The following is a 13672-nucleotide window of genomic DNA, read 5'->3' on the forward strand; positions in this document are numbered from 1 at the left end:
GCCCCCCCCCCCCCGGCACAGACCCCCCCGGCACAAGAGACCCCCCCGGCACAGAGACCCCCCCCCGGAAACAGAGACCCCCCACCACACAGACCCCCCCCTCCCCCCGGCACAGACCCCTCCCCCGGCACAGCCCCCCCTTTCCGGCACAGACCCCCCCCCCCCCTCGGCACAGAGACCCCCCGGCACCGAGACCCCCGCACCATCACCCGGGCACCGAGACCCCCCCCCCCCCCCCCTCCCTCACCCAGCCACATTGACACTTTGCCTTTTTGCTACATCTCTGATGTGAAACACTCACCGTCGCGTTCTCAGTTAGATATTTCCATGCAGGCAAATCATTGCTCATGATCCAGTTGGGCGAAGACTGGGGATTTTTATCTTCCTACAAAACAACAAAAGGAAAACAGCATCTTACTCTGGGAACTGCAGATTGCAAACTGCTGGCGACACGGAAATAATCTTTTTGTATCCTAATAATTTTGCGTTAAATCTCCTTAAGGATGTGATCTCAGCTGCACAGGAAGCGAAGACATTAATGCAGAATTGAAAAGTTCCTTAGTTGGAAAGGGAGAGTGAATGAAGCTGATATTGGGAGAAATGCATCATTTTTCCTGCTCACTCTCACTTATTGTGTTCGGCAATATGACAGCGCCTCTTTCCGGATTGATTCATACTCAGTGGCAGGGCAATGGCTTTCGAAGAGAGGCTGCCGGCTTCTCATTCCCAGCGGAGGGGGATCTGGGCAACAGAGAGAGCAATGAAGGAGTCCCCCGCCCCCCCGCAGCAGACTTCAGGGTCAGCCGCATTGCTGCCCACGCAACCACAGCACTGCCCTGCCCACCTCCTTGCCAACTCCCTGTCCACCCCACTGCCCTGCCCACCTCCCTGTCCACCCCACTGCCCTGTCCACCCCACTGCCCTGCCCACCGCTGTTTAGCACAGGGCTAAATCGCTGGCTTTGAAGGCAGGCCAGCAGCACGGTTCAATTCCCGTAACAGCCTCCCCGAACAGGTGCCGGAATGTGGCGACTAGGGGCTTTTCACAGTAACTTCATTTGAAGCCTACTTGTGACAATAAGCAATTTTCATTTCATTTCATGCCCACATCCCTGCCCATCTCCCTGCCCTCCTTGCCCACCTCACTGCCATGCCCACCTCCCTGCCCACCAGCACTGGAGCTGCTGGGCTGGGCAGCACCCCCTGCCCCACTTCACACTGTTGAGCGCCATTGGCTTCCAAAAGTTAATTTCTAACCTCTTAACTGGAATGGCTACATTTGGGGGCTCACTTGTCCACCTTTCCGGATGCTGCTCCCTTCCCCCTCTGTCTCCCACTCCCCAGTCGCAGCTCTGGAAGGGGGTTGGTGAAGGGTTGGTTAACTCTCCCTGAGTTTGGTGCCTGCTCCACCCAGAGGGGACTGGAGTGCCATTTACCCTGGGGAGGGGGGTGGGGGCGGAATGGAGCTCCCGTTCCTCCAGCCTGATACCCTCACCCCCAGGATATATTTCAAACACATTATTTAATCTGCACCTCCTTTCTTGCAAAGATCCTGATGGGAAACATTGAGGAGGAGGAGGTGTATGTGTGTGTGTGTGGGGGGGGTGTTGCTGGGTGTGTGTGGGGGGGGGAGTGTGTGTGTAGGGGGTGTTGCTGGGTGTGTGTGGGGGGGGGGGAGTGTGTGTGGGGGTCTTTGTGGGGATGTGTTGCTGGGTGTGTATGGGGGTGGTGAGTGTATGTGTGTGAGGGGGTGTGTATGGGGGGTGGTGAGTGTGTGTGGCGGCGGGGGGGGGGGGGGGGGGGTGCTGTTATCACTGATCCAATGACACTGTGCTTAAGCGCTCTTCCCTGAAATGAAGGTAAAAGAGGTGGAATTGCAGAGCCGACAAGGATGAAGATTTCAGATTTGGATCATTTTCCCCTTTCAGCTGCTGAGAGGTGGCAGAATCATGTTGAAGCACAGATTGTGGTCACTGTACCTGTTTGAAAAAGCAATCTTGCACCACACCCCCCTCCAAGTCGATCAGCCCCTGTTTTATTTTTTTTAAATTTCCAACCTTTGCAGGTCTTGTTTATTTTTCTCCCACAAGTTCTGCTATTTACAAAAGCCTATTCGTGAGCAGGCATTGAGTTTGATGTGTAGAATGCCCCCTCATTCACTGTGAGTCTTGGCTGCATTTGGCTGTGGAAATTGGAAAGGGAAGAGCCGGGATTCTGCAGGTTTATTTCTCCCTGGCTCTCTCCAGCTTTCCACACACCCCGAGTGCAGTGTCAGCCCTGAGTGGCAATGAATTAGCTTCATCGTGCACACTATCGGATTGCACAATTCCACTGACACACTGGCATACAAATCCACATTTCATATCTGCATAGGCTCAGTGGTGTCACGTGACCCAACTTTGGGCTGGAATATCTCTCCGAGGGTACACCATTACAGGAGACACCCAGACAAGATTACACCCAGCCCTCGAACAAACAGACATTGACTGGCTGCGCATATCAGCTGATTATTTCTGATTTCACCTCTGATTTAGCTTCACTGAACATTAGGACTACACCTGCCCTCTGTCCACAGGTGTGGTTCACCAGCCTTCCGTTTCTTGATCTAAAAAGAATATGTAAGTCACATTGTGCAGAATGGGTAAGCTTCAACAAAAATATGATAACCTATAAATAATTTTATATTAGAATTTTTGATTAGAAAGGCACGTTAATCAAGGGGCTTGATAATGCCCTCCACATATTTCCATCCTATATCTGGAGGAACCATGAACACTTGAGAAGTGGAGATTATTAAGAAATATTTCCATTAACTGTTTATTAATGCTGCCTATTTTTAATGTCTATTCCCCGCCAAAATCATTTTGGTTATTTTTCTCATATTTCCATCTGTATCGTTTAGTTTATCATACCCCAGAAGCCACATGTTTGCTCACAGCACCACACACACACACACATATATATATACAGGTGTTGCAAAAACAATGCAAAATAAATGAACTAAAAAAAAATAAAGTTTTGCAGCAGTCTGAAAGGATTTGAAGGTTAAAAGTTATGTTCTCCTTTACCTCATCCAGCCATGCACATCTTCTAATGTCCTGTGCAGATCCAGCACCTGCCCATTCACACACTTTCTCCTGATTTCCCAATTCTATCTGCCCTTGACAAAACCACATCAATCCTGATAGCCCATTGGTTCTGATTCTCCAGTCATTTGACCAGTCAACGCAAACCTTCACATTTCCGCCTCATTATTGAACCTCCACAAATCCAGCATCATCCACACTGTGGCTCTTCCACATTATTAGTACTGCTTATCTTTTTAAAGATCCATTCATGGGATGCGGGCAACATTTAGTGCCCATCCCTAATTGCCCTTGAGAAGATAGCGGTGAGCTGCCTGCTTCAACCGTTACAGTCCGTGAGGTGTAGTGTTTCCCGACTGATAGCAGTCAAGGGCATTTAGTCTCTGATCTTCGGGGTAGCGTTCCCCAAGGCGGCATTCAGGACGCACGCCAATGCAGAATTACCGAGCAGAAACTGATAGCCAAGTTCTGCATGCATGAATACGGCCTCAACTGGGACCTTGGATTCATGTCGCATTACATTCACCCCCCACCATCTGGCCTGGGCTTGCAAATTCCTACCAACTGTCCTAGCTTGAGACAATTCACACCTCTTTAACCTGTGATTATCCCTCTCTCCAGACACACCGTCAGGACCTGTAAAGACTTAATTACCTGCAAAGGCTTGCATTCAAAGTATTATCTTGCATCATTGACTTTGTGTATATATGTGTTTGTGGAACCCACCTCTTCACTCACCTGATGAAGGAGCTGCGCTCTGAAAGCTAGCGATTCGAAACAAACCTGTTGGACTTTAACCTGGTGTTGTAAGACTTCTTACTGTGCTCACCCCAGTCCAATGAGAGCATTTCCACATCATGGCTACCATATACATAATCTTCTCTCTTTACACCAACCATTACACAAACATCCTGTATCCTTATAGCAAAATTCTGAATTTGGTTGAGAGATATTTTTTGTTGGTTATGCCCCTGAACATGAAGATAAACAAATGTTTTTCCAACTGCTTGCAAGCACATGGCTAGCATTTAATCTAATTCAAGTTGGCAATTTAAAAAAGACACAATCATTACATATTGTTCTGTAATTGGTGTCATCCTTAACTCAGCTGTAACATGCTTCTGTTTGAGATATAAGGTTATGGGTTGAAATCCCAATCATCATTTAGGTTTAACCCAAGTGCAGCACTGCAGAATTACTGAGAAGTTTACTGAGGAAGAACTACAGTGTCAGGGATCTGTCTGTCCTTAGATGGGTATAAAAAAAAATTGCATGACACCGTTCAAGGGAGAGCACAGAGTTCTCCCCAGAGTCCTGTCCAACATTTCTCCCAAAATCAACAACGCTGAAACAGATGATCTCCCTGCTGCATATGGAACTTGCTTTGCACAAACTGGTGGTCAGTTTTTTGTACAATGTACGAGTGATAAATTTCAACAAATACTTCATTATCTGTAGTGCACATTGGGACAGGTAGAGATCACGAAAGCTGCTGTATAAATGCGAGGTTTTTCTTCACGTCATTGTACAGTCTTCCTAACTAATGAACAAATATGCATTTGGTCACAAAGTAATTATTGTAGACAGAGTAAAAATGCTCTCCCTGTTTCATTTAACATCATAAATGTTACCTTTATTCCAAAAGTTTATTTCTTCACTGAATCCAATACAAATTGCTAACAAAATACAACACCAGCCATACGTAAGAGTTTGAACTGTTTATTTGCTTTGAGACTATAATTCCTCACCATAATACTGCTTGGCATCACCATAATACTGCTTGGCATCATTGCTGGTGCCCTTTGATAACGCTCATGGCTTAGCCGTGATAACCTTAGCTTGTTACTGGTGCTGGACACAAGTAGAAGCCCCAGATTGGCTGGCCTATCAGTGTACCTCTTTCCACAAGTCTGTAAGTGCCATCTTCCTGATCCAGATGAGGAAGCCAGTGAAATGGAGGAGTTCAGTTCTTAGTTGATGCTTGAATGTGCTATGCCACTGCCTTGTTTGCATCCAGGATTTCCCTAATCAAACACAGTTTGCAACTGATGCACGATCAATGACCACTAAAGCGAGGTTGTAGTCCAACTGAAGGCTTTAATAAGCTAGACGTTTTCCCAGCAGCTCAGGTACAGAAATGAGGGCTGCTGGGATGGCACAGGTTCTTATACCCCGCCTATCAGGGCGGAGCTATTATACACTCTCGCCAATAGCAAGCATACAGGTTCTACCAATGGTACTTAGCCTCTCAGGTACCGTAATACCTATAATACCACATTCACCCCCTGTTTAAAAAAAAGTCCGGCGGTGGTGTTGGTGAGAAACTACAAAACATAACAACATGGTATAATTGGTTATGGAGGTACCGTAATACCTCCGTACAGTGTTTAGTAACTATTTACAAGTCTGGTAGCGATGTACATTTGATGGTTTATATTTACAGATTACAGTTAAAATGAAGCACAGGGGCCCTGGTCGTCCTCTGTGATCGTCGGAGCCTCGATGGTGACTCCGATGGAGTCTCGGGCGTCTGTGACTCCGGGAGCGTGGCTTCGATCTCCATGGCAGCTTCGACACCCCTAGACGGCGCTGGTGGGGAAAACGGCTGACCTGGGGAGGGAGCGCCTTCGGGGGGTGTCGGTGGATGGGGGGGCCTAGACAGGGGTGTCGGAAGGACCAATCCTCCTGTAAGGTGCTGCGGTGGAGGGGAGGGTGGGACTGGTGGCTGGGATGTGCGCGGGGTTCCGGCGGGCGCCAGGTCCTGTAGGGACACCGTATCTTGTCAGCCGTCAGGGTACTACACGGAGGTGTACTGGGGGTTAGCATGGAGCAGATGGACCCTTTCGACCAACGGGTCTGACTTGTGCTCCTGCACGTGATTTCGGAGCAGGATGGGTCCGGATGCTGCTAGCCAGGTCAGGAGCGAGGTCCCGGAGGAGGACTTCCTCGGGAAGACAAGGAGACGTTTGTGAGGTGTCTGATTGGTGGTTGTACAAAGTAGTGACCGGATGGAGTGGAGGGCATCCGGGAGGACGTCTTGCCAGCGGGAGACTGGGAGGTTCCTGGACCGTAGGGCCAGTAGAACAGTCTTCCAGACCGTTCCGTTCTCCTCTCTACCTGTCCTTTACCACGGGGGTTGTAACTGGTCGTCCTGCTAGAGGCGATGCCCTTGCTGAGCAGGAATTGACGCAGTTCGTCGCTCATAAAGGAGGATCCCCTATCGCTGTGTATGTAAGCGGGGAACCCGAACAGTGCAAAGAGGCTATGGAGGGCCTTGATGACGGTGGTTGCGGTCATGTCGGGGCAGGGGATGGTGAATGGGAAGCGGGAGTACTCGTCAATCACGTTCAGGAAGTACGTGTTGCAGCCGATGGAGGGGAGGGGGCCTTTGAAGTCCATGCTGAGACGCTCAAAGGGACGGGAAGCCTTTATCAGGTGCGCTTTCTCTGGCCTGTAGAAGTGCGGTTTCCACTCCGCGCAGATTTGGCAGTCCCTGGTGGCAGTCCTGACCTCCTCGATGGAGTAGGGCAGTTTGCGGGTCTTGATGAAATGGAAGAAGCGAGTGACCCCCGGGTGACAGAGGTCCTCGTGGAGGGCTCGGAGGCGGTCCACTTGTGCGGTGGTACATGTGCCGCGGGACAGGGCGTCAGGAGGCTCATTTAGCTTCCCGGGACGATACAAGATCTCATAGTTGCAGGTGGAGAGTTCGATCCTCCACCGCAAGATCTTGTCATTTTTTATCTTGCCCCGCTGTGCATTATCGAACATGAAAGCCACCGACTGTTGGTCAGTGAGGAGAGTGAATCTCCTGCTGGCCAGGTAATGCCTCCAATGTCGCACAGCTTCTACGATGGCCTGGGCCTCCTTTTCGACTGAGGAGTGGCGGATTTCGGAAGCATGGAGGGTACGGGAGAAGAAGGCCACGGGTCTGCCTCTTGGTTGAGGGTTGCCGCCAGAGCTACGTCGGACGCATCGCTCTTGACCTGGAAGGGGAGGGACTCGTCAATGGCGTGCATCGTGGCCTTTGCAATGTCAACTTTGATGCGGCTGAAGGCCTGGCGGGCCTCTATCGACAGTGGAAAAACTGTGGATTGGATCAGGGGACGGGCCTTGTCCGCATAGTTGGGGACCCACTGGGCGTAGTAGCTAAAAAACCCTAGGCAGTGTTTTAGGGCCTTAGAGCAGTGAGGGAGGGGGAACTCCATAAGGGGGCGCATGCGTTCAGGTCGGGGCCTATAACCCCATTTCGCGCTACGTAGCCGAGAATGGCTAGATGGTCGGTGCGAGACACGCTTTTATCCTTGTTGTATGTTAGGTTAAGGATTTTAGCGGTCTGGAGAAATTTTCAGAGGTTGGTGTCATGGTCCTTCTGGTCGTGGCCGCAGATGATGACATTATCGAGATATGGGAATGTTGCTCGTAAATCGTACCGGTCAACCATTCGGTCCATCTCGCGCTGGAAGACCGAGACCCCGTTAGTGACACCAAAGGGAACCCTTAAGAAGTGATAGAGCCGCCCGTCTGCCTCAAAGGCAGTGTCTTTGCAGTCACTAGTGCGGATGGGGAGCTGGTGGTTGGCGGACTTGAGATCCACTGTGGAGAAGACCTTATAATGCGTGATCCTGTTTACCAGGTTTGATATCCGGGGGTGAGGGTACGCGTCCAGCTGCGTAAACCTGTTGATGGTCTGACTGTAGTCGATGACCATCCTATGCTTCTTCCCGGTCTTTACCACCACTACTTGAGCTCTCCAGGGGCTGTTACTGGCTTCAATGACCCCTTCCCTCAGTAGCCTTTGGACCTCTGACCTAATAAAGATCCGGTCCTGGGCACAGTAGCGTCTGCTCCTGGTGGCGATGGGTTTTCAATCCGGGGTGAGGTTCACAAACAGGGAAGGCGGGTCGACCTTAAGGGTCGCGAGGCCGCAGACAGTAAGGGGGGGTATAAGGCCGCCGAATTTGAAAGTCAGACTTTGAAGGTTACACCGGAAGTCTAAACCCAGGAGTGTAGCCGCGCAGAGGCGGGGAAGGACATAGAGACGGAAATGTTTGAACTCCCTTCCCTGGACTGTGAGGTTTGCTACACAAAACCCCTTTATCTCCATTGAGTGGGAACCGGAGGCCAGTGAGATTTTTTGATTAACAGGGTGGATGAGGAGGGAACAGCGCCTTACCGTGTCAGGGTGTATGAAGCTCTCCATGCTCCCAGAGTCAATTAAGCAGGACGTCTCTTGCCCGTTGATGTAAACGGCCGTCATAGTGGTTGAGAGTGTTCGAGGTCGAGACTGATCCAGAGTCACCGAGGCCAATCGGAGTAGTTGGGAATTCTGTTCAGGCAGTGTGTGGTCGGCCGAGCTGGGGTCCTGGGGGTTCATCCAAGATGGCGGCGCACATGGCCGGTGGTGCACAAAATGGCGGCGCCCATCCCTCAAGCATGGCGTCCGTGGAACAAAATGGCGGCACCCAGGCTCCGCACATGGCCCTGGGACATGGGGGTGCCAGCGACCGCTGGCCACACGAGGCCCGTGGAGATGTTTGTGGTAGCGGTCCGGATTCGCCGCTGGAGACCGTGGCCACCGCTCGGGCCTGACATACCCCCCACGAAATGGCCCTTTTTGCCACATCCCCTGCAGGTGGATGCGCGGGCCGGGCAGCGCTGGTGGGGGTGCTTGGCCTGCCCGCAAAAGTAGCAGCGGGGCCCCTCGGGGTTGCCAGGCTGCCTTGCAGCGCAGGCCTGCGGGGGAACGGGGGAAGTCTCTGAGTCGGCCGCTGCGGGGTTCCACGCTGCCCAGGGTGCTGCCGCGCGGTCGGGAACGTAGGCGCGGGCTTTCCTGAAGGCCACGTCCAGGGAGCCTGCAAGGGCCCGTGCCTCCCTGAGACCCAGGGTGTCCTTCTCTAACAGGCGCTGGCGGATTTGTGATGGAAGCATACCTGCCACGAAAGCGTCCCGGAGTAAGAGTTCCGTGTGTTCGCTCGCCGAAATTTGCGGGCAGCCGCAGCTTGTGCCCAGCACCAGGAGTGCGTGGTAGAATTCCTCCAACTATTCCCCAGGGGTTTGCTGTCTTGTTGCAAGCAGGTGCCGGGCGTAGACCTGGTTTACCGGGCGAATATAGTGTCCTTTTAGCAGCTCGATTGCTGCATCAAAGTCTTCCGCTTCCTCGATGAGGGTGTAAATCTCCGGACTCACCCTTGAGTGCAGGATGTGCAGTTTCTGCTCTCCCGTGGGTGCATTTTCTGCCGTCTCGAGATACCCTTTAAAGCACACCAGCCAGTGCTTAAAGATTGCCGCTGAGTTCGCCGCGTGGGGGCTGAGTTGCACACACTCCGGCTTGATTCGGAGCTCCATCCTTTCTTCTTAAAATTCTAGCTTATCAAATTGATGCACGATCAATGACCACTAAAGCGAGGTTGTAGTCCAACTGAAGGCTTTAATAAGCTAGATTTTTCCCCAGCAGCTCAGGTACAGAAATGAGGGCTGCTGGGACGGCACGGGTTCTTATACCCTGCCTAGCAGGGCGGAGCTATTATACACTCTAGCCAATAGCAAGCATACAGGTTCTACCAATGGTACTTAGCCTCTCAGGTACGGTAATACCTATAATATCACAGCAACAAAACAATGACTATGTAGTTCCTACATTTAGTATGGGTAAGGTCCTTACTATTCTTAAGTCTACTTAACTAACCCCACACAAACCTCAACAAAAATACCAACAACAAGAAGCATTAATATTACAATCCAGTCTCTTCCTAACCACATCGCGATGCATTACTGTTAAGTGCATCTGGAGCTCTTTACAGTAATTTCCTTATTCATCATCAACATATTGACTCCATTATGCTGGGGGAGGGGTTGAAGCGGTGGCTGGGGGAGGAGGAGGTGGTGGTTGGGGTGGGGGAGCCTTGAAGTGGTTAAAGTTTTGGGTCACCATTAGCCCTTCATACTTTGGAAGTGCTATAATTAATGAAACCCTTGATATCCAATTGAATTCCTATTGTTTGTCCCTCCCAACCTAACGTCTTATGATCTTAGTATGCATCTTAACATGGATGGAAAGAGACTGCTAGATGGCAATTTAATACTCGTCACTCTCATTCAAGGTGTATTGATCTGACCGAACTCAATGCTTACTCAACTTCTGTTTATTTCCATTTTATCATCTGTTTTCTTGCTTTCTTTCTCAACAGTAAATGTCACCTCTAAATGTGCATTCTTTTCGGGCTTAAAAGTATTATTTATGTTAAGTTTTGAATCTCTTTAGTATTGCAAAAGATCATAGCTAATCTCTTTTGCTGGAATATTTTCCAGAATAACAGGTCGTTCATTGGGTTTGTGTACAATTGGTGAAATGGTCCTTCACCTTCAACATTCAGACTCCAGTGTTGTTATTCTTGCTTCAATAGTTTGTAGGGTGTCCCTTTGTTACAGAGGGTGTAGATTGTGTTTGTGAGAGACATGATAAAGCTCTGAATAAATTTAAGGAGGGAGAAGCAAACAATTCTGAAGCTATTCAAGAGATATTTAGATGTGACGGGGAGAACATTGGTTTCTACAGAAGGATTAGTTAGATGAACTCAATGCCACCCCTCAGCTGTTATAGCCTGTATTATTGTGACCAACGCTAGCAGAACATTATCTTCTGTTCTATACATTAACTGTCTGAAATCCTGTTAATTGAACCAACCCCTACTGTACCCAGAGCTCGTCTTCCTTTGCCTTCTGTTCCCATTTTTAACTCACCTTTAACGTCTTCCATCGGTTCTCAATGACCTTTTACTGGTCATTATCAATGATCTTTCCCTTTAACCAGCAGCAGTCAAGGTGCACAAGATGGACAGTGGTAATTTTTCCCAACAATTCTTATTGTTCTTTCATGATATTCTTAGGGATAAAGCGTAAACAGCCCAAGAATACAACAATAGTCTCCACTAAGTGAATTCTGCATATGCAAGATACTGAACCTTTAGAACATGGAACATTACAGCGCAGTACAGGCCCTTCAGCCCTCGATGTTGCGCCGACCTGTGAAACCACCCTAAAGCCCATCTACACTGTTCCGTGGCCTGTTGCCACCTCTCAGCCCAGCGCTGCAGCTTATCTATGTCCCTCTGTAACTTGTAACATCCTTCCGCACTGTCCACAACTCCACCAACTTTAGTGTCATCTGCAAATTTACTCACCCATCCTTCTACACCCTCCTCCAGGTCATTTATAAAAATGACAAACAGCAGTGGCTCCAAAACAGATCCTTGTGGGACACCACTAGTAACTGGACTCCAGTCTGAACATTTCCCATCAACCACCACCCTTTGTCTTCTTCCCGCTAGCCAATTTCTGATCCAAACTGCTAAATCACCCTGAATCCCATGCCTCCGTATTTTCTGTAGTAGCCTACCGTGGGGAACCTTATCAAACGCTTTACTGAAATCCATATACATCACATCAACTGCTTTTCCCTCATCCACCTGTTTGGTCACCTTCGCAAAAAACTCAATAAGGTTTGTGAGGCACGACCTACCCTTAACAAAACCGTGTTGACTATCTCTAATCAAATTATTCCTTTCCAGATGATTATACATCCTATCTCTTATAAACCTTTCCAAGACTTTGCTCACAACTGGTCTATAGTTACCTGGGTTGTCTCTACTCTCCTTCTTGAACAAGGGTACAACATTTGCTATCCTCCAGTCTTCTGGCACTATTCCTGTAGACAAAGATGACTTAAAGATCAAAGCCAAAGGCTCAGCAATCTCCTCCCTAGCTTCCCAGAGAATCCTAGGATAAATCCCATCCGGCCCAGAATTGCTAACACTCCTCCTTATGAACCTCACGTCCTTCTAGTCTAGTAGCCTGAATCTCAGTATTCTCCTCGACAACATTGTCTTTTTCCTGTGTGAATACTGACGAAAAATATTCATTTAGCACCTCTCCTATCTCCTCGGGCTCCAAGCACAACTTCCCACTACTGTCCTTGACTGGCCCTACTCTTACCCTAGTCACTCGTTATTACTGACATATCAATAGAAAGCTTTAGGGTTATCCTTGATCCTACCTGCCAAAGACTTCTCATGTCCCTTCCTGGCTCTTCTTAGCTCTCTCTTTAGGTTCTTCCTAGCTAACTTGTAACTCTTGAGCGCCCTAACTGAACCTTCATGTCTCATCTTTACATAAGCCTCCTTCTTCCTCTTGACAAGTGTTTCGACTGCTTTAGTAAACCACGGTTCCCTTGCTTGACCACTTCCTCCCTGCCTGACAGGTACATACTTAGCAAGGACACGCAGTAGCTGTTCCTTGAACAAGCTCCACATTTGCATTATGCCCATCCCCTGCAGTTTTCCTCTCCATCCGATACATCCTAAGTCTTGCCTCATCGTATCATAATTGCCTTTCCCCCAGATATAACTCTTGCCCTGCGGTATATACCTATCCCTTTCCATCACTAAAGTAAATGTAATCGAATTGTGGTCACTATCACCAAAGTGCTCACCTACCTCCAAATATAACACCCGTCCTGGTTCATTACCCAGTACCAAATCCAATATGGCATCGCCTCTCGTTGGCCTATTTACATACTGTGTCAGGAAACCCTCCTGCACACATTGGACAAAAACAGACCCATCTAAGGTACTCGAACTATAGCGTTTCCAGTCAATATTTGGAAAGTTAAAGTCCCCCATAACAACTACCTGTTGCTTTCGCTCCTATCCAGAATCATCTTTGCAATCCTTTCCTCAACATCTCTGGAACTTTTCGGAGGCCTATAGAAAACCCCTAACAGGGTGACCTCTCCTTTCCTGTTTCTGACCTCAGCCCGTACTACCTCAGTAGACGAATCATCATCAAACGTCCTTTCTGCCACCGTAATACTGTCCTTGACTAACAATGCTACCCCCCCCCCTCTTTTACCACCTTCCCTGAGCTTACTGAAATATCTAAACCCCGGCACCTGCAACAACCATTCCTGTCCCTGCTCTATCCATGTCTCCGAATTGGCTACAACATCGAAGTCCCAGGTACCAACCCATGCCGCAAGTTCACCCACCTTATTCCGGATGCTCCTGGCATTGAAGAAGACACACTTTAAACCACCTTCCTGCCTGCTGGTACACTCCTGCAACTTTGAAACCTTACTCATGACCTCACTACTCTCAACCTCCTGTATACTGGAGCTACAATTCAGTTCCCAAGCCTCTGCTGAACTAGTTTAAAACCTCCCGAAGAGCATTAGCAAATTTCCCCCCCAGGATATTGGTACCCCTCTGGTCCAGGTGTAGACCATCCCGTTTGTGGAGGTCCCACCGACCCCAGAATGAGCCCCAATTATCCAGAAATCTGAAACCCTCCCCCCTGCACCATCCCTGTAGCCACGTGTTCAACTCCTCTCTCTCCCTATTCCTCGTCTTGCTATCACGTGGCACGGGTAACAAGCCAGAGATAATAACTCTGTTTGTCCTAGATCTAAGTTTCCACCCTAACTCCCTGAATTCCTGCCTTACATCCCTATCCCTTTCCCTACCTATGTCGTTGGTACCTATGTGGACCACAACTTGGGGCTGCTCCCTCTCCCCCTTAAGGATCCCGAAAACA

At 49.3% G+C, this 13672-nt stretch overlaps 1 protein-coding gene across 3 annotated transcripts in view; it reads right to left on the reverse strand.

The window, feature by feature from the left end:
* cbarpb (CACN subunit beta associated regulatory protein b) overlaps positions 1-13672 on the reverse strand; it is a 237467-nt gene that overhangs the window by 164551 nt on the left and 59244 nt on the right. The window contains exons 1-2 of one of the 3 annotated variants that reach the window (XM_072482066.1): positions 629-828; positions 302-385 (exon numbers count right to left, since the gene is read on the reverse strand). In XM_072482066.1, coding sequence (XP_072338167.1) covers positions 302-349 — 48 coding nt within the window. In that variant the 5' untranslated portion in view covers positions 350-385; positions 629-828. Of the gene's footprint in view, positions 1-301; positions 386-622; positions 829-13672 lie in introns of those variants that run through there. The other 2 variants (XM_072482064.1, XM_072482065.1) reach the window with 2 other exon arrangements.

This window comes from Scyliorhinus torazame, chromosome 18, assembly GCF_047496885.1.
Source record: "Scyliorhinus torazame isolate Kashiwa2021f chromosome 18, sScyTor2.1, whole genome shotgun sequence".
Lineage (NCBI taxonomy): Eukaryota > Metazoa > Chordata > Chondrichthyes > Carcharhiniformes > Scyliorhinidae > Scyliorhinus > Scyliorhinus torazame.